Raw genomic sequence first — 22,474 nt, 5'->3', positions numbered from 1 at the left:
ATGGATACCTTCAAAAAACAACCAGATCAGATCTCATCATCTGTCTAAAATGAATGGACTACAGAGAGCAGAGAGAGTTGTAGGGAGAGAGAGAGAGAGAGAGAGAGAGAGAGGAGAGGAGAGAGAGAGAGAGAGAGAGAGAGAAAGGGAGATGGGGGCCACAGATATGGAAGGACAGAGACTAGTTAGAGAAATAGTGAGAGTGAGAGGGATTAAGTAAATGTTCTATTCAGTCATGCATCGGTGGCTTAATGAAAAGGTTAAAGATCATATTTATTTATATATTTTTTAAAACGTCGATATCGTTTAGTCATATGAAGTTTGAGGGAAGTATCCCTGCACTCTATCTGACGCCACACTCAAATTCTGATGCGCTTCGCCGACTATCGCCTGGCTGGATGTCATCGGGACACCCCCCTCAGAATGTCCTCTGAATGGTACAGTCGCGATGCAAAGAGGGAGACCACCCCGATGCCTGCTGTGTTTACATGGATGGCATAGATAGCGACGATGATGCTCTTGCGTGTGGAAATGTCCGCAGCGGTTGAAGGCACCAATGGGGATTTGAGTGCGAATGAGAACTAGTAGCAGCAGGAGAGACGCTCAGATTTCAAGAAACAACACGTTTTGAACCATTTGGACGTAGTTCCTCCTGATGCGGGCCGTCGATCATCTATGGAAGCCGGGGGCTTGATTTGATATGTCGCAAGAGTCAGCCGGTGAGTAGCGGCGTCGTGGTGCATCGGTGGACCACCAGCATGGTTACTGGTAGTGTGACAAATATCGTCAATGTACTTACTGATAGCCATGCATCCTGTTAATGAATGGGTTAAACAGCCTGTGCATTAACAGTGTGCGTAAAGGCCTATTGATGGTCATTATGCTGAGCATTTGAAGTGTTTTAGGTATCTGGTTCATAACAGTTCTATTTATATCTAGTATAAACCCAATACTATATCGACAGTATGCACAGTAGTCGAATAGGTATCATGTGCGTCTAGTGTAGGTGATATATTATTTTGTATTACTTATTGACCACACGTCTCAGCATGCCTTCGGTGTGTGATCCACGGCAATTTACCAGTTCCACTGAGAAAATAGTGTTACTATGCAAGCAGGTATTGTTTTGCTATTTAGCTTAGCATGCTACCTTGTGATTTCGAGACATTCATTCAGCGTTGTTTATTTAATAATGCCGTGTTTGATTTGAGTTGGAAGAGGAAGATAGCCAGAGAACATATAGTCTCTCTGGTCCAGGACAGGCCGTGAAGCCGCTCGGAAGAACGGGATACTCGGGTAGATGGATTTAAGATGCAGATGTTGACGATGCGCGCATGCGTAGCCGCTAAGCATTATTTTTTGCCCTGAAAATGTTTTATTAATTACATACGTGTGTTTGATATTGCATTTGGTTTTGGCTGTTAGATACGCAATCCAAAAATCACTGCTTTACTTTTTTCTTCTCTTCCCCACAGTGAATAGTTTGGTCGAGAGGTGATGGCAGTCCTGACTGAACTTCACCAGTACTACTCTCCATTCAAACAGATGGCCATCCCCCCTTTCAATTCTGAGTGTACATAGAGCCCCCCGGCCCCCACCCCACCTTCTTCTGCCTTTCCCTTTCCTCCTCCTACCCTCTCCCAACCCCTTTTGTCCCCTGCCCCTTATTCTTTCCATTGTTCCACCTTTACTTTGACCTTCCTTGCCTTTAAATCTGTCGGACTCATCATGGCGTGCTACGGTCGTTCCCTGGACTCCCCTTGTACTCTGGCTCTGCTGGTGGGATTCCAGTTTGCCTTTGTCCTGTACTTTTCCCTGGGGGGCTTCCGAGGCCTGGTGTCTGTGTTGGTCCACACCACAGAGCCAGAGTTCGATTACTCCCGACCCCATGATGTGTACACTAACCTCAGCCACCTTGGGCCGCCGCCACCCCCTCCCCGCAACACAGGCACCGGACCCCCCGGAACGACACCTCCTCTGAAGGAGTGCCAGTTGCCCTCTCCACTGCTGGGTGAGAGGATGAGGATGAAAGGGAATGGTAGATGATGAAGGCTCTTGCGTCTTTTTTAATGATGTTTCCATTTCATGTTTGCTGTTGTTCAATCTTGGCCAAGTGAGCTGAGTGAGTGATTGTGTTTTGGTGTGTCCGTGGCGGACGGCAAATTGCTGGTTGTGTTCTGACCACAAACAGACGATCAGTCACATGGACCACTTTAATCCCAGAATGAAATTTGAAACCTTGCCCTCCCCTGTGCTCCTCTTATTTCCCCTCCTCGGATATCCTTCTCCACTGGTTCCTTCTGTTCTATTCTGCCCTTCTCTCCTCTCATCCCTTCACTCCTCTGCTTTGGTCTCTCCTCCTCCTCCTCCTCCTCCTCCTCCTCCTCCTCCTCCTCCTCCTCCTCAGTGGGTCCCGTGTCGGTCCACCTGTCTGCCCCGTTGTCTCTTGAGGAGATCCGACGGAGGAACCCCCTGGTGTCCCCGGGGGGTCACTACAGCCCCCCGGACTGCGAGCCCCGCCACCACACGGCCATCGTGGTCCCGTACCGGAACCGGCAGACCCACCTGCGGGCCCTGCTGTACCACCTGCACCCCTTCCTGCAGAGGCAGCAGATCCACTACAGCATCTACATCGTACAGCAGGTGGGACTGGCTGTGTGTGTACCAGTATGTGTGCGCTGGAACGTCGTTCATAGGGTTCGACAGGGTAGTGTATTGGTTACTATGGTGACATCCTCCTGGTTACTCCTGGAGGGTGTTCTGACCACGACCCTATCCAGCTGAATTTTGGCTGCATCCCAGCTGGATGTGGATTCGATCAGGCATGTCCGTAGCCTACCTGTAGGGGGAGGTCATTGCGAGATGCCTTTTCCCTATCTTCTCCAAAAGGACCTGTATATCCGGGGGAGAAACAACTCTGGATGGATGTAGAGATGTTTTGTAGACACAATTAAATTAATTAATCACCTAGATTCTTTTTTTGCCAATTCTAAATATATCAAAACATCTTCTGAATATTAATGCACGATTAGATTACATATGAAAAAACGGTGTGTGTGAATATCTAATCATGCAGTGACTGATTGGTCTGGAACCGCCCTTGTTATAGTCCCCCGATTTATTATATAATATTCTTTAATTCCATTTTATATTCAGAAAGGTCTGTTGGGTATCTAGGACGCACAGCGAGAGCTGATGCCATGGATGTGCCTCCTGTGTAATATGAATCTGAATAAATCGACATGGTCAAAGATTTCTGACAACGCAACAAAACCCATCAAGCCCTGAATTGTAAAAGTATCTTCTCCACCCCACCTTCTCTGTCCAGTGGGGGAACAGTACATTCAACCGCGCCAAGCTGCTGAACGTGGGGGTACGAGAGGCGCTGCGAGACGAGGACTGGGGCTGTATCTTCCTCCACGACGTGGACCTGTTGCCCGAGAACGACCACAACACCTACACCTGCCACAAGCAGTTCCCCACACACCTGTCTGTCGCCATGGACAAGTTCCGATACAGGTAGGCTTTTTACAACGGTATAAACGTCACCCCCCCAAGCGTTAAGGTTTACATTTAAACAGTCAGATAAAAAGGCAGCCCTTATAATTAAGCGAGGGTTGCTATGCTCTTTTCTGCCACACGGTGGAAGCAATTGTCAATGACTTCATCCCCATTCTGGTTTCATACATAATAAACCATTGAAAATCCTAAAATACGATGATGAATTTGGCCTTCATAAGCTTGCTATTCATAACTTTGTGCTAATAGGCTAGGCCCGGCCCAAAGGGATTATTTAATCAGCATTGTATCGCAAGAAAATGTTGTTGGTTCCCTCAAACGGGATGATTTTGCGAAAGCCGTTTCGCTGGGAGATGGAACGACGTCGCCAGCTAGCTTGAGAACAGCAGTAGCATCTTCTTTCATGTTTTTTTTTTCCATATACTGCAGGTGTTCTCGTATAGTTTGAGACCTACAACTTACTCGTTAGCGCTCATCCATAAATCTGCCAGTAGCACTTAATACCTCACTTTCATAAATATTGATACAGCCGATGCTTTGCACTCATGTCGGCCGTGAAGCCATAAAGGTAGGGCTTATTTCAGATCAAATCACCGAAGCTGACAGCAGGAGGTATAACCCCAGATCAGTTGCTGTGGGAGAAATTTTAATTAGGTTGGTTGGAATCAAGGCAAATCTCAGTTTATCCAGTTTGTTTGCTAACAGAACTTCCATGGCTGCAGAATGCTGTGTTTGTATGCATTTGTTACATATCTGGCAACCCGGAGTACTCTGAGAATAGTGAATTATACATACACAAAAAAAAGAAGGTTGTCTGGAACAGTCATTTCAATGAGAACATAGTGTTCACCTTCGGCGAAGACAGTATTTATACTTGGAATGTTTCCTACATTTATGATGACATATGGTCATTTATGATTTGTACATTTACATATTACAACTTTTGTTAACCTTGCTGCTAGGATTCAAATCTGTTATGCGGCCTCTTTAGGATGATGTATCAATCATGCAGTCTCCTTGGGCCAAAAAAAAAAAAGTGTTTGGTTCCTGTTGGTTGTCATTTGAGGTCGGAACCGAACAAATTTTTCTTTTAGGCCTTGGCACAGTTTTCATGTTCACTTTGTCTTCCAGGTTACCGTATCCTCAGTACTTTGGTGGCGTGTCCGCAGTGACCCCAGACCAGTATATGAAGATGAACGGCTTCCCTAACCACTACTGGGGCTGGGGAGGGGAGGACGACGACATCGCCGCTAGGTAAGTCCAACACACTCTGCATCATAGGACAATGGGGGCTCCATGCAATGTGTCTACATTAACATGAACAACATTAACCTAAGCCTTTCTGTACTTGAGATGTGCATGGTTGAAGGGATTTTAAGCGGACCAACCGGCTCCTTTGTCCTATTTGATACCTGTTTTACATTCTTTTGATACTTAATGCCACACAATGAACCATTCTAATCATTAGACCTTTTGATTCTGAGACCCACAACTTTTAGAAGTATCAATCAATAATTTCATGTTATATTTTATGCATACTCTATAAAGTTTACTGAGACCACGGCTCCAATGGGGGTTTGGTGGCCTCCTCGCCTGCCATGTCTGATCGTATTTCGGTGGCCCGCCTCACATTGTCCGCTCCCCGCTTCAGCACAACTTTCTGGTCCGTCAGCTGTTATAATGTTTTCCTGCTGTCGTCAGTGTGATCTTTCATCCTAATCTCCAACCCCTCTGTCATGGCTTTGCCGTGTGCTCTCGCTGGAGAAGACCCAGTGAGTATGTGGATTATGAGATCAGCTCTAGTGTGTGCAGCTATGTCCAGGCGGATTGCCTATCTAGTTTTCTTACGTCAATGTGTCTCTTTCTTCCAACTCCACGTGCTGCTCAGAGAGGCACTAAGATCCTTTCATGAATAAATGGAAGAAAAGACAATCCAGGGGATTTAGGAGAAATGAAGCGAGACCCAAGGTTGCTTCCTGTTCTAAATCTGCTAAGGTTCACTGTCATCTTCGTGTTCTATTCCACCTATTAGTTGGGATATTCTGGGTTTTACGTTATGCAACGGTTGAATGACAAGGTTGGTCTACAAGATGACAGAGATGGAAATAGGTTTCAGCTGCTTTTTAGAGTCCCTTTTAGTCTCTCCTATGTGTTTTAGCTGGTCAAAATAATTTGAAATAATAATGTTTGCTATCTTCCATCATTTTCTTTACCGTTTATATACGTTTACTTGAATATGTGCTGTGAAGTTTGATAGGTTTTTCGAAGTTTCTAAAGAAGCACATATTTTTGAAGTGTTTAGTGGAATGTAGCAACACCCATCCTCTTCCTAGCATATAGCTGTAGTTTAGCATTATCATGGCACATTTCGATTTACAGATTACCAAATTCTATCTTTCAATACTGAATACTACTCTGCTGATTTGTTTCTCTCTGCTTTCCCAGAGTGCGTCTGTCTGGCATGAAGATAGTGCGCCCCCCAGTGGCCATCGGCCACTACAAGATGATCAAGCATAAAGGAGACAGAGGCAACGAGCAGAACCCACGCAGGTACAGCACAAACCTGGGCAAGAGGCACACACGTATGAGTCCTTCTCCAAAACCGAAGGATCTGGGACACTAATGCCCAACATCTACCTGTATAGTGTCCTTGAAGCCCTAACCCCTTACCCTTACAGGTCCAACCTGGTGGTATAATATGTCACCTTTGATGACATTTGAACACATAGGAACACCCTCCTCTTTCCAGATTCGACCTGCTGAAGAGGACCAGGCTCAACTGGCGCTCGGACGGCATCAACTCGCTGCCTACGACCTCCTGTCCCGGGAGCTTGAGCCCCTCTACACCAACCTGACGGTCAACATCGGCGAGGACCCCCACCTGCCCCTGCTGAAGTTCCCCAATCAGCGGAGACCGGGCAGGCCCCCGGCGCCTAAAGCGGCCACGAGGAAGGCCGCCGGGACGCCGCCAAAATCGCCCGACAAACCGCCGGACGTCGGGACTCTAGCGGCGAATGTGACGCGGCCGGCGGAGGAAGAGACACGAGACCCCGCCCACTCAGCAGCAGCCAATCAGACGACACAGGCGAAGCCCGGTGTGATCAAATAGGCCCCGAAAGAAAGGTCTTTGTATCGCACTCTCATTGGACGGCGGGGTTTATGGGCGGTAGTGTAGCAGACATCCTCCCTGCGGGCGCTCTGGAGGGATCCCCTGTTCAGACCACTGTTCACTGAATGTGTCTCCCTGGCGGTGTTTCAACTTAGAAATGAGCTCACCCGTAAAGCGTCGGTTGTAATGTTAATAGTAGATCTCCTCCATGAGTCTCGGGAAAAGAGCGCTATGGAACAGAAGGAGTGTTTTTGTGCTAGTGGTGTACGGCCTCATCCAGTCTGCTGTACCAGAAACTACTGCTGTTATTCTGCCCCTACCACCGCACCCACCACTCTACGCAGGGGGGGTTCTAGTTTTCTGTGCCTTCTCTCTCTCTGTCTTTTAAATGCACATTTTATAGACAAGGATAGGTGCTCTTCGATGATCATCCTGGGACGGAGGGGGGGCCGGGTATGGGTGGGTCTTTAGCTGCCTTTCTTACTCAGCTTGAGCTAGGTATCAGACGGAAAGGTTGTTGGGAGGAGGACACTTTGCCACGTTGATTTAAATTTTGTATTCTACTTGTGTGCATCAATCAGCGCAGAACAACTCCCATACATGTCGAGGGTAGACGTTTAGATTTATATAGAGATACTTATTTGTTTGTTTACCACTTTGTTGTGAAGTCTGCTCTGGTGCCTCGTTTTTAAGTTTCTAGACAATCAGGGCCAATCTCTCTCTCACACACACACACACACACACACACACACACACACACACAACACACACACACCACACACACACACACACACACACACACACACACACACACACACACACACACACACACACACCTCTTCTACGTACAGCAGCTTGACGTATGATTCCTTATGATTCCACTGAATATTATCATTCCATTAAATAGTATATACATATCTCAGATATGATATTTTAAATACAGTTGTAGGACATATGGTAAATGTATAGTATGAAGTGTACTATTTATCAAAGGTTTTGTTTCACGTAAAAGTAATGGTTTTAGACTTCTAATACGACTTCTATACTTGTTTCTGGCCCCTGAAACCCTAAAACAAGATTGTTATTTCCAGACCAGATCTATCTTTACACAAACGGCGGTATGTGAGCTCTATGGAGGCTTTTGTCGGGAGAAGCACTTATTTTGTATTCCTTTTCAATCTTTGTAGGTTTAGGGGACTGAGATGCGACCGTTGCGGTTCTTTACTACACTGCCTCATAGGAAAGTGTCCACTCGGTACTAGTGTAAAGGTTTTGAACACATGTCTAGGACACAGCAATCACCTTCTGTATTCCACTGCTTGATCTACTCATAAGCCTGCTGTTTGATTTCCATATCGCACATTTGGAATGTACTGTATTGTTTTAGACACATAATGCTTGTTTGTTAAGTAGTACTATTTATTGTAGGATGAGGCTCTTTCGTATATGCTTAATCATGTAAGGGACTTAAAACGGATCACTGTTAGACCACCTCTGCTGCTTACTATTTTGGAGGAATTACTAACTCTACTACTGAACTGGCTTGAAGACCTATTGTTATGATGTAGTGGTCATGTGTTATTTTATGTTTGTTGTTTTCCGATGATATTAACATGGGATAGATTGCATAAAGTGAACTGAATGTATTTTACTTATTCAATCATCGGGTAAAAATATATTCATCATATACCGTATGCACGGTTCATATCTCCATGCATAGGTTATGTTTATTTTTATTTTATATCTATATGTTGTGCCTAATGGATTAAGACTATATGTCACGGATTGCAGTAGCGGGAATGTGGTATTAAGGGGTGCCCCCTAGTGGCAGAACCTATTTTGGCACCACAAGCCACGTGGACTCACTGACTGAATGGAAATCTGCAGTTTTGTGGCATGAATATTTATGCAGAGTCATTCACTTTTTCCTTTTTTCTTTTTTCTATTTAGCTTAAGCTTTGCAGTGTTTCATGGAAGATGCTTTCGAGTCACATGATTCATCCACGCATTCCTAAGGTACAGAACCAACAATTCCTTGAATGGGTTCATATTACATTAACGTTAACAGTATCTGAACATGAGATATGTGAAGATTATACATTATTTTTTACTTTAATAGTTTTATAGAGTCAATGTTTAGTTAAAGAGCAATACTATATCTGCGTCTTACGAAGGTTACACATACTGTCTTGACTAAACATTGAACTTTCTTGACATGTCATCTCACAGATCATTACGGAGGATGTTTTATTTAATTATTACACATTTTGTTAATATATATATATATTTAGCATACAATTGAGTACATAATGCAGAAGGCAAATGCGAGCAGCCAGATTTGCACTTGTATAATTATACAACCCTCACATTGTAAATCTCGGGCCATTGTGATTGTATATGCCTGGCTGTCAATATTTTGATTTCATCAAGACGAGAATGACAATATAAAAAGTGAGATGTGGATAGGTGACAACCATGTGATTAAAGGACTGCGACAGTTATGCTAGTGTGATGATGTCGCATGCTGTCATCGCTGCTCCCATTATTTGCTGACCATCTCGAGAGAAGATTTGATTGAAAGGGTAGCCGAGCCCATCCTGGTGTGTGTGTGTGTGTGTGTGTGTGTGTGTGTGTGTGTGTGTGTGTGTGTGTGTGTGTGTGTGAGTGAAACGGGACAATGCCAACACAAATGTAGGTGACTGTGATGGACTTGGCTAGTAGAGTTGTAAAACTGAGCAAATACATGTTCAAATAAAAAAACATAACCCAAAAATATTCTGTGTGAGTGAATATACCAAGAATATGCGCTAAACCCGAACTGAACTTTGAACTAAAGCAAGTAGATATACGTTTACTGAACCAATCCTAGAGCAGAGAGGCTTAAATCTTCAACACATACCCAATTGTTTCTGTCATGGTCCCTTGCCAAATCTCCATCCCTCCTACACACACACACACACCAAACACACACACACACACAGCCGGCACCTCCTTTTAACACATATATTCCTCCACCAGAAAGACCTGGCAACACCCCACCCAATCCGACCACAAATATTGTTCAGCATGAAATGTTCAAACATGATCAAAAAAACCGAGAGTTGATTCAACAGCGGGCTACAGCCTTGGCTGCTACAGTACTGTTTCTGTCTCCCTCCACACAACATAGACCAAGATTCAAATCAAACCTCACAAATGTTCAGTCCTCATCACCCAAGGCTTCCCTGTCTTTTAATCATTCGACTTTGTCGCCAAAAGTCAGTTGTGTACACACTTTACAGTTGGATGTTTAGGGATCGTGTTTATCTCAACCGAGAGTGCACACAACTAAACACATAGAGGTCGTAATTATGGAGTGTATAAGATGGTGTTTTCTCAGTGTCTCTGATCTAGCCATTGTTCAGTTTGTCTCATCGCAGCTGTTGTGTCCGTAGGCCTGTCGTTCCGGCCGTGCTGCTCATGAGTCACCCCGCTTATTTCACGCTTCCAGTTTTCTTTGAAGTGGGTTCTCGTGATGGTGGGAGAAGGTTGTGTAACGCTGTGGTGCGCTGTTCTACTTCATACTGCTGCTATTTCTGGAGGTCCTATGCTCTAACCCCCACACTGTGCTGTCCATGGTGCTGAACAGTGGTCCGTGGTCCAGTCTTGTTACCCAGCTGTTGTTGACCGCTGTACCATTGTCGTGCTGCTACTATTCCCAAACCAAGAACAAAAATGGAGGCTAATTATTTAGAACAATGTCTAGATTTGATTCATTGGGGCTATCTTTGGTTTTGAATCGAGGACCAAGCCATATAACTGGTTCTTGTGTTGTGTTTATACTGTAGGTTCTATCAGTAGGCCAGCCTAGAGGCTTCCTCTGCAGATAGTTCCTTTGGTGTTCCAAAAATACCATAGGTACTTAGTAATATGGCCATATGCATTTGATTGAATAGTAATCTTTACGCTAAGTATTGCAGATATTAGATCAGTGTTTGATTTGCAGTTGGAAACTGCCTTGCCGTTCTGTAATCTGCAACCATACAGTATTACCCATGACATCACCCTGTATGCATAATAATCATGCTCGTCTGGAGCATGCAGATGGGGATTAAAAAGTCAAGGCACAAGGTCATGATTGCGGCGATAAATAGACTAGAAATGTTTACATTTTGAACAAGCTGTCTTTCTAGTTTAGTTAAATGAAATCCAAAGTCACGTTCAATGTTCCTGACGGGACACAGCTGTCGACATCATGGGGTTGAAAGTTTAGGAGACTGAAACCAGATATTTGTACGGTGAGTAATGTCCCATCGTAGCCTCCAGCTAATTGGTCATATTCATAGTAGTAGGCTAGTAGTACGTAACCTAATCCTCACTCTTAATGGCTCTCATACCGAATCAATTCCTACCGCTGCAGATCCAACGTATAGATTACCAGCCCCCTCTGGAATGGTCTGAAACCCCCCAGTGCATGATGTCATCCTGTGACATTCTATATTATCGGATCACAGACGACCAGGAGAGAGCTATCTGCCCGGTAATCAGCCGCGTCAGTGGCTACCCTTTGTGTGTGTTGGACGGCTCCCGCGGTGAACCTTGACGTCCAAAGTCTCTCAGTCCGTCTCCTGTGATCCTGTCAGCCTTTGACGACGGTCTTACTTACTGTGCACTTATCCCTCGCTCTCACCCCCCTCCTCTCCAGTGGACTGACACACCGGCCTGAGGTAGTGACAGCAGAGCCGGCGCAAGACGAGGGCTGAGGGAGCCCGCAGTCCCCTTCTGTTACCCGGCGGCCCTCCTGGGCAAGTCCGTCCGCTGTCCCCACCACCACCTCCTGCAACCCACCCAACCTCCCCCGCTAAGTGGGCCGGCCCACATGGCCCCATAAATACAATCACACACAACCACTCACTCATGCTCACACTGATAAGTGCTGTAATGGGCGTTTATGACGCATAGTCCACCCCAGGCACCGATATGTGCCCACAAACCTAATGAGAGGATTCATGTTATACTTGGGGCCTGCATGTGAATAGAGAGTTGACAGACATGTGTGTTTTTTTTTTCGTATAGTTGCTACGTGTTGTATTTGCAATACTTTGATTACTACCAGCAGGCAATCCCAGTGTGTTATGTAATATGATACTGCAGCATGCCAATCTGAACGTGGGCCATAATCGATCAAAAGTGTAATCAATAAGTAGAAGGGCAGAAATTGTTCTACCCTGTTACTTAATGACTAACGAGTGCGTTGCGGTCACTCCACCTGTGGAATTAAATTTAAGGATGATAGAAAGACAATATTTATCTAAATATCAGGTACGATTAGCTAGCAGGAGTGTGCGTACTAGCCGGAGTGTGCAGTGTGTACCCTCATAATCAAGTGTATAACAATAACTCAAGTGAACCAGAAAAAAAGCACGTTCTAACTGGGATTGTTGTGACGTTGTGGCGGTGAGAAGGCCTAGAGCGTGACCAGAGGGGGCCAATCAAGGCCTTGATGTGAGTCATTCCGGATGAATCCATGTGAAAATCTGTGATGGTGATTACTGGCGTTTGTTACGCAACTCCACTCCCATGTGGGGTCAGGAGGCCCCGTCTCCTAGGAGGGAAGGAGTGTGGGAGACGTTTTGGGGGGGAATTTGGGGGGCGGGTTCGAGAGCACGACTTAATAACGAGGAGGAACTAGGATGAGCCGTCAAGGGGGTCATCTTCGTCGCCCTCCCCCCCCTCCCCCCCCCTCCATCTTTAGGGTCTCATTGCTGAGCTGCTCAGCTGCTCCTGTCATCCATGATTTCAGCCTGGACGGACAATTCCCTAAGCCGAGGGGTCCGGGGGGGGACCCAGTGAGCACTCACAACACATAGATCAAGTGAATTAATTCTGCCTTTGTGCCACAGCTCTAGGAGATCTAGGTCATGCAGTCACGGCTCCGATCTATTTTTTTCTTCTTCTCTCTCTCTCTCTCTCTCTCCTGCTCTCTTTCTCTCTCTGTCGCTCTCTCTCTCTTTCTGCGGTCAGGTAACAAATAAATAAATAACTCAACATCAACATCCTGTCGACCTTGACGTTCCCAGGAGACGCAACACGGAGGTGTGCGTGCATGTGAGTGTGTAAGCATGTCTACACGTTGTGTGTGTGTGTGTGTGTTGTGTGTTTGTGTGTGTGTGTTGTGTGTGTGTGTGTGTGTGTGTGTGTGTGTGTGTGTGTGTGGTGTGTGTGTGTGTGTGTGTGTGTGTGTGTGTGTGTGAGCTGTGTGTTGTGAGAGGCATGTCTGCCTCTGGCTGCGTTCATGTGTGTGTTTGTGTGTGCGGGCATGTGTGTTTGTGTACATACTTGCATGGGTTTGTTTCAAGGTAGCAAAGGTATTGTAAAAAAAAAGAATGAGCCACTGTCTATACTTAGGGTCGGCCCGCAGCTACGTGTGCATGAAACACAACGAGAGGGAGAAAGAAAGAGAGGAGGAGGAGGAGGAGGAGAGAGGGAGGGAGACAAAAACAGAGAGCACAGGCGTGGATGTGGGAGGGTGAGCTGTGAGAAAGGCAGAGGGAGGATGACAGTGTGGGGAGGGGTTGGAGGAGGAGGAGGAGGCGGGTGGGGGCTATGACGCACGCTGCTCGTCTCTGCTGCCTGCCGGTTGGCTGCGGCGGCCGTCAGTCTGCGGGGCTGGGAGCCTGGCGCTGCTGGGAGAGCAGATTATGAAGCGGCGCCCTCAACAGCGGCAGTCTCCTCTCGCTTGTCTCAATGGCTGCACACGCGTTCCTCCTGTGCTCTGTCGCCCTGCTGTCTGCGCTGTGCCGGCCCGGTCTCTCCTTCACCGATGAGGACTCGCAGCCTGGACTTACCTTTGACGAAGTGCCTGAAATACTGGACATAAGGTAAAAGCCTCCCCGCTGTATGCGGCGGCCGGCTGGCTGGCTGGCTGGTGGATGGGGTATGGGGGGAGGGTGCATGGTGCTGGGATGCTGATGTGCTCTCTCTCTCTCTCTCTCTCTCTCTCTCTCTCTCTCTCTCTCTCTCTCTCTCTCTCTCTCTCTCTCTCTCTCTCTCTCTCTCTCTCTCTCTCTCTCTCTCTCTCTCCTCTCTCCTCTCTCTCTCTCTCTCTCTCTCTCTCTCTCTCTCTTTGTTTCTTTCCCCCTCTCTCTCTTTGTGTCTCTGTCTCTCTCTCCTTCCTTCTCCCTTTTGTACCCCTACCTAACCGTAGCTCTCTGGAAAATAACACTGCAGAGCTACGGAGTGTATTGCCGCACACACACCCACACACACACACACACACACACCCACACACACACACACACACACACACACACACACACACACACACATATATATATCCCCAAAGAGCCCTATTGCTGCGGCCTGTTTGTCTCGGCGTGTTGGGAGACTGCATCAGACGATGGGGGCTGGTGTCTCCTGCACAGTGCAGTGTGGGCCGGGCAGCAGGGAAACGGGAAGTGGGCCCCCAGAAAGAGACAGGGGAAGAGGATGGAGAGGGAAGGGGGAAAGGGGAGCGGCACATTGAGGAAGGTAAACAGGGCTGAGGAGCAGAAGCAATAGGGATGGTCTGCTGGGGTCTGTTTACTGATGCAGTAAGGAGAGGGGAAGTGAGAGGTGGGGGAGAGGGGAAGCAGAGGTGGGGGGGGGGGGGGGGGGGGGGGGGGGGGGGGGGGGGGGGGGGGGGGGGGGGGGGGGGGGGGGGGGGGGGGGGGGGGGGGGGGGGGGGGGGGGGGGGGGGGGGGGGGGGGGGGGGGGGGGGGGGGGGGGGGGGGGGGGGGGGGGGGGGGGGGGGGGGGGGGGGGGGGGGGGGGGTGGGGGGGGGGGGGTGGGGGGGGGAAGGAGAGGAGAGGATCAGTGTGGAGAAGAGGTAGAGGAAGACTCATTTTTACCCCGGCCATGTCTGCATTATGCACATGCGGTCCTGCGGGTCAGCCAGGGATGGGGTTTGTCCAAGCTCCCTTCCCGAGCCCCGCCATGGCCACCACAACAGGGCTGTCACCTGGGAGGGGGGCACCTAGGAAAGGGGGCCTGCGTTAGCCCCTGCTGCTCTGCAGACACTGACAGCAGGCTAAGACAGCGTTAAGCAACAACGCCACACAGTCACACAACGCAGCCTGTGAGATTCCGCCACTGCCTCTTCCGAAAGGACGCAGCATTCCTTGACACTCAGGTCTTTGTTGTGACGTGAGTCCAGACAGGGAAAAACATACCGTGTAGTTGTTTTTGTTCTGGAGACGGAAGGGAACAGTCGGGCTGTATAAGTTTGTTGTCATCAATAATAGTGATACAAACACATGAATGAAAACACAATCATGGTCGGTTCTGCATATTGTTGCACGTTGTTATCAAGTGTGCTTGTGTTTTGAGCAAGCACAGATTCTTTGATTCTTTTCTTATATTATACAAACTCCCGAGAGTTTTCATTCCAGCTCAATAGTGGTGTGTGTCATTGATTGTGTCAGCATGTGCAACAGACATTTCTCTATTCAGAGACTTCCCTAGCTGAAGATACAGCAGGGGAATGCTGCACTAATGTATTTTGGTGGTCGGGGGTTTAAATGTCACTATACTCTGTAAATCAAGACTTCATGTTTGTCTGTGTGTGTGCATGTGTGTGCACATGTGTGACTTAAAATGTGTGTAAGTGTGTACACTTAACAGTTTGGGTCCCAAGTCAGTCAATGCTCAAGTCTCACAGCTCTGACACACTACCAAGATTTTGTTATGTAAGAAGAAGGGTTTTTCATTTCTGTGCATTTCTTAAGAGCCTAATAACATGCCATTAGCGGGAGCTGTGATCACAAAGAGTTAGGGAGCCTCTGCGGGGAGCCTGGACTTTTCTGGGCCATGGATGGTCGCAACGGTATAGCTAAATAATGAGCAAGCTAATTAGGCATGGCGAGACAACCGGCTATGGGCACCATGACAAACATTCAGTCGGACTGTCCCTGGTTCACTAAGGCTAAATGTCAAAGATTATATCCTTAATATGATGTTGATGGGTAATTGGGGCATTGAAAGATGCATCTATTTGAGTGGAATAACACTGTTCATTAAAGAGCCTTGTTATGAATAGATTGGAACACAAAAACTTCACACACCAATCCATTCAAATTAAATTAATCATAATTTTGGTTGTAAAGGTAACTTTCATCGTATGAATAACTATATAGCAGTTGCATATAGTAAAACTAAGCTAAATCTCAAGTTCTCCACCAGTGCCGTTAAAGAATATATCTTATGTATTTCAATTGGATACTTTCTGGCGGTTTCCAACCAGCTAATGCACTTCTGACATCTTAATACCCTTCTCCTAATGGGAATGCACCAGTACATGTCCCCAAAGTTCTTACAGTCATGTTGGGAACACAATGTCAGGCCATTTAATCGGATTGCTGCAAATTGGATTGGATACCTGATCGTTTTTTCTTCAATATTAATCCAATCTTTTTCTTAAATTTTAATAGGAACAATTAATTTTAATTGTTTTCCCTGTGTGGTTGTAAAATATGATGTCTCATTTTGCCCTCATTGGAAACCAGATCATTATGAAGTAATGTTGATTCAGATCCCTTCTCTGACATCCTGAAGGATGGCATGTGATGGCATTTGCGTGTGCCCGCCTCGAGGTCTACTGCCAGTCCTGTTTGCTAAACTCATTACCAACACACTCCTGGCCTGTCTCCCCTTGAAGCCCGCCCCAACCCTGTTAACACAGCCCTCAATCAGAGCAAGGTCTCATTAAGGGAACATCCACTTCCACACGAAGCAGCACTTTCCTCAAGAGGAGATACAGCATGCATATGTTTTCAAGAAACAGTGTGAATAGTTGTACATGTACATGAGCTTCTATTCACACTGTTTCTTTATTTCACACTATTTACCCCATCTCTGTTCAGGACTAGGGGGAGAGCTGAGACTGACGCAGGTCCTGGCCCTGCAGGTGTAACTCCTCCTGGGTCCTAGGGGCTGTGCTAATGAGCCCACAGCAGACAGGGATTTACAACGTTATATTGTCATTGCTGTCAATACTTCCTCGACTTGATGTGATGACACAACACGTTTTAATCATGTTGAGTTGTCTTGAGCAAAGTATTTACAAAGTTTCAGTGGAATGACAGCAGGTCAAGACAGATTCCTCACTTGGGAGACTTGTTTATCACTAGCGCAGTGTCTCGCACAGTGTCTCTATAAACCTCTAATGCTTAATCTCCACTAACAAAACTATTAGCAGACCTGGCTAGTGCGAGCACTGAATGATGCTTGTCTACTTTGACAGGAGATCACCTGTTTGGCTTAAGCTAAGCTATCGCGATTCCTAGAATTGCAAAGTACTGCAAAACAAAACTACAAAACGACAAACACTGTTCTAAACTGATTTTATGCAGTAACATTTATTATGAACAGCAGGCCCCAACACATCACGACACAGATAGTTATGGAGTTCAACTTAAATGGCTAGTAAACATCGTTCTTTGAATTTGTTCAACCATACTATTTTGTACATTTGGCAGAAAGTGGACAGAAAACAAATATCTCAAAGTTGGATGTGTAAAATGGCGGGGCAGGAACTGATGCTAGCACAGAGCGCAGGTGAGACACAGAGGAACACGGAGGTAGAGAGAGAGATAGAGAGAGAGAGATAGAGAAAGAGAAAGGGAAAGAGAGAGACTTTATTAGTTGGACCAGCAGGCATCACTCCTTCACTCTGGTAACCTTTGAGAGTGTGTGAGAGAGTGAGAGAGATTCATGGTGAGATCCCCAAGTGTTTTAACTAGATAGTACACAGGAGTACTGCATTGTCTTTGTTTGACTGTTAAACAGAACTGCACGAGTAGCACTCTCTCTGTGTGGGTGTGTGTGTCTGTGTGTATGTGCGCATGCGCGTGTGATACAGACACACAGGTTGGTATGAAACAAAGAGCTAAGGAGAGTGTGGTGAGTGCCAAGGAGTGGCTGTGATTATATAAAGGGCCTGTTCAGCACCCAGGCACCGTGTGACACCCACAGCCAATGGTGGGGCCGCAGCAGTACTGGGATGCTGACCTCGCAAAACTGGCACACGAACAAACGACTGGGCTTCGGGTTACACACGTACGGACATACACACATGCACGCACACACACTTACTCACCTGAATACATATAAACAGAAACGACCTGCACGCAAACTCATACACACACAAACACACACATGCACACATTCTCGCATTCACATGAGTGCATACACAGATGAGCTACACATTTACTCACCTGCATATATACAAACATAAATGCCTGCATTCAAACTAATACACACACATATTTTCTTACACACACACACACACACACACACACACACACACACACACACACACACCATACACATATAACATAGAAAACCCACAGGACCTACACGATCATAAACACACATCTACACACAAGCACACACAAACCCCAACATAGAACACTTTCCTCCACAAACTCACCTACAAAAACACGCATGCACCGATCAGCACATGCCTATGCATGTGGGTAGGTGTGTCTGTGTGTGTGTGACACACACACACACACACACACACACACACACACACACACACACACACACACACACACACATCAAGGCACACACTGAAACACGGCTCCTCTGTCCTCTTCCAGCCAGCTGAGGCCTGGGCAGGTCTGGGAGATGTAGTCACACCTGCGGTCATTACTGAACTAGACGTATCCAGCCAGCAGAGGAGGCTCCAAGTAGGGCATTCAAATTCAAATCCTGAACAAAATCACTCATCGTTAATCGGCTGTGAGTGTTAAGTAGCTCAATTAATACACACGTGAAAAGGGGAATGTGAATCTGGCCTGTTCATCTGTAACATTGGACATGAGAGCGGACGCACACAACAAAGCAGAAGCCAGTGTAGCACACACACCGCTGGAAGGCCCCATCCAGGGCAGCCTCATGCCGAATCACTTCATCAGAACGTTTTCATGAACCATTACCCACAATGAAAATGAGCAACCTTTAGGAAAAATAATATTACACCGATTTCCTTGAAGTATCTATTGTTTGCATACACTGGGCCGCCGGGCGGGGCTACTGAGATCGTCAGCACATACACACATACAAAGCCGACGACATGACTCCTCTCTGTGGATCACTGCTCAACCATTGTTGCTTTCCAATTATATCTCAGTCGTATCCAATTGTAGCCAATCCACTGCCCACATAATAGCGCCCACTGCTAATTTGAATGAAACATGTTTTTCAAGAGGAACAAGCATATAATTGTGTTGCGTGGGAGATTTTCTATCCACAATGTCTTTTATACAAGTTAAACTATATTTTCACCCATTTTTGGGAGATATATTGGTAGCCTGCACTTTGTTTTTTCTACCGTATTATTTGGAGCAAACAACGTTAATCTAATGCCATTTTGATGTGTCTACCATCCACGTGATAATTCTGTGTATCTTTTCTTTTTTTCTTTTCTGTACCGCTGCGTTTTCATTGTAATTCAAGCCCTTCTCCGATAACTGTACGGCAAGTGTGTGCACAGGGAATAGTCTCTCCAGCCTGCGATGTTGAAATGATGCTTAGCGTTTTTAATATTATTATATACTATGATATCCAATAATATGCTGACTAATATAACTCTGGAGAACATGGAGGTCCGTGACATCATGGTTTAATCTCTTCATCTAATTCTGACAGCCTCCATATTCTGGCTACTGCATTCTTGGCTGGGTTATGTCTTTCCAGTCACCACTAATCCTAATCCACTTGGCACTCAACCACTCAATATGGCCTAGGTGGCAAGAGCACAACACTGATAGACGTAGCATCTACGTCCCTGTGCCATTGAACTAGCCAAGAACCTACCAAAATGATTTCTATTGCTACTGCTTATTCCTACCTCACAGCTTTTTAATAACCCCGCCCAGACCCCTATGGACTAGAGCTGCCAGCCAGTCTATGTTGACACCAGGTTTGGGATGTGTTTAGGGTTATGTTTTGGGCCTTAGCTTCATATTAGCTTTCATTTACGAATTGTAACAGTAGTATAGTCATTTTATCAGTACCATGAAGGCTTATCTTATCAGGGTTTAGTGTAAACTGATTCATAATTTTTCTGAAACAAAAATTTCCACTATACTGTTTAAAACTAACAACCCAATTAATAAAGTGTCCTTTCACCTAAATGTGGAGGGGCTGCTGTTTTATTATGTAAATTCTGCATCTTTTCAGATAAAATAATAATAATTCTGTCTACAAAATGCTACAGTATAGTGACACTTCTGTACACGTATGTCATACGTGTACAAAAGTGTCTTTAATATTGAGACACCCCTCTTTTGTATTTTTCTTACTGCTCAAATTAAGACAACAATGCTGTTTGTAAGTTCATTTGAATTGAGAGACTGGATCTTGTTTTCACAATAACTATGATTTGCCAGTTTGTGACCAAATCACAGCCATGATCGGCCTTTGTCTGCCACAGCTCTTTGGCAGTGTGTTTGTCACGCAGAACCTTTCAACTTGCTAATCCCATTATAACAATATATGGTCCAACAGCAAAATGAACCCTGGCCAACCCAGATCATAGTGACAGACACGTCTCCACTGCTTGTCCATGTCTAGGTCAATGAAGACAGGTCAGGTCAGCAGCTCTATGTAAGCCCATTGCTGGGGTATTACGTCTTTGATTAGACAGTTAAATGGATCGGGTCAGGATTAGCCGTCAGCGGTCAGAACGCAACAGAAGATGTTTGCAGGCGGTGGGACGGTCCGGGCTCGCAGCACTGTGAGAGTCACTCAAACTTGAACCCTTTTGGAGATTGGTTAGTAGGGTTAGGGTTAGGTTATAAGTAAGCAAGATTGCATTGCATAAGACCCGTTTGTAGATTTTCGAAAACGACATGGTATGTGGTTAAAATCATTGGACATTTATTGGGAAGCGGCTAATCGCATGTATCTCTATATTGGATTTCCTGATGGTAATTATCTATCCTTGGAATTTAGTTATCCCCTGTCTAAATAAAGTACAACACAGAACCAAGAACTCATATATGAAGTGTATCGGTTTTTGAATCTGAAAATAAGCTTTTAACTTTTCATTCGTTGTTCAATTTCTAGAACCTTGCCAACTTTCTTCCCTCTCTCTTTCCACAGCGATGACAATCCTCACCAAGCAACCAGAATCACATCAAGTAGGTAACATTTATCTCTGGAAGACTTCATTCCATCAAGCCGGCCATGGGGCACACCTAGCGGCCATCTTTGTTTAGTCTTGGTTTTGAAAATGCAGAATTCAGTTCCCCCACCTAGCTAGCATTTAGAACCAAGATGGCTGCTTGATGAATAAGGCCCATGGTTATTTTCATGCTGACAGTGCGCTTAGAATATCTCATCCTTTATGCTGCTACTTTATAAGTTGTGAGTGCGCTCACACACACACACACACACACACACACACACACACACACACACACACACACACACACACACACACACACACACACACACACACACACACACACACACACACATGCTCACACACAGTTGCAGGATCCATGCACCACAGTAAGAATTCTTAAGTGCATTCGGCCATACTAAATGTAGTCCTTTTGACGAAACAACTTGAAAACAGAGAGGAGAAGATCCATACAGGAGAGGTGTGAATCATTTAGTAGAAGCAGCAGCAATGAGATGATGTAACTCTATTGATGAGCACAGAGAGAGATCAGCCCGGCAGCCATCCAGCCCCTGATGAGTCATGGAGATGATGCAAAACATCTGGAAATAGCAAGGAGCCTATGCATACTGACCCCATTTGTGTGTTTGTGTGTGTGTGTGTGTGTGTGTGCGTGTGTGTGCAAACTCGTGAGTGTGATTGCATTTTTGTGTGTGTGTGTGTGTGCACATGTGCGTGTGCGTCTGTGCGGTTTTCCTTTGTAGCAGGTAACCGATGGATAAGATGTTTAAATGGAGCATGAATGTCCAGGGTCCTCTGTAGCTTGTTCTACACATTGTTGAATTACTGCTTGTGTGTTTTATGTCATCTTTTTAAGTCGTTTCTGTGAGTATAATGTGTTACACTGGTTTACTGTAAGCTCTGTGTGTGTTTTTTCAGCTCAAGATGGTGGGTACGGCTTGGAAAGTGAACAGGTTAGTTTGACGCCTGAAGAGGAAAACCCACTCAGGAGAATACTGCAGGTAATTTCTCTCGCTCTCTCTCGCTCTCGCTCTCCTTCTCTCACACACACACACACACACACACACACACACACACACACACACCACACACACACACACACACACACACACACACACACACACACACACACACACACACACACACACACACACACACCATACACATATAACATAGAAAACCCACATACACATGCATATTTTAGCTTTAATTCAACAACCTTGCATATGGATGCATTCAACAGAACATCAACATTTCTGTACAATTAACATTGTAAAAAATATTGCCTACAATACTTCACGTGTGTTTATTTTGCGTGTATTAAATGTAGTGGTATTCATACAAATACATTTGTAAGTCTCCTCGCTGCAGGTTTGTCTTCAATGAATTGCCATTCCGAAATTTAACAAAGTGTCTTGAAACAGGCTTTATGTATTATAATCCAGTGTTGATTGTGTAGTTCTTGCATTAGAGAAGCCTGTCACTGTGAGAGGGTTATAACAACTCTATGTTTTAATGCTATTGGATGCATTAGCCCTATAATGCTCTTCCATGAGGCTGAGCATTTTGGCTAGCCTCTGTCGCCCCCTAGAGGGCAGTGACAGATTGCAACGCGGCTGCTCCTGAAGCTGCTCTGCTCCCTTTCTTCACAGCCATTTAACTTGCATCAGCCAGGG

General features: G+C 45.8%; 1 protein-coding gene across 1 annotated transcript; it reads left to right on the top strand.

Annotated features, from left to right (window-relative positions):
• Window positions 1-1,728: 1,728 nt before the first annotated feature.
• On the top strand, window positions 1,729-6,628 carry LOC130372272 (beta-1,4-galactosyltransferase 3-like). Its single transcript, XM_056578597.1, is given in 7 exon segments — window positions 1,729-2,011; window positions 2,408-2,643; window positions 3,329-3,519; window positions 4,651-4,773; window positions 5,965-6,069; window positions 6,269-6,324; window positions 6,327-6,628. Coding segments are annotated over 7 exon segments (1,296 nt in total).
• Window positions 6,629-22,474: the final 15,846 nt, after the last annotated feature.

The sequence above is a fragment of the Gadus chalcogrammus genome, chromosome 1 (assembly GCF_026213295.1).
Source record: "Gadus chalcogrammus isolate NIFS_2021 chromosome 1, NIFS_Gcha_1.0, whole genome shotgun sequence".
NCBI lineage: Eukaryota > Metazoa > Chordata > Actinopteri > Gadiformes > Gadidae > Gadus > Gadus chalcogrammus.
This window is presented reverse-complemented; position numbering and strand designations above follow the sequence as displayed.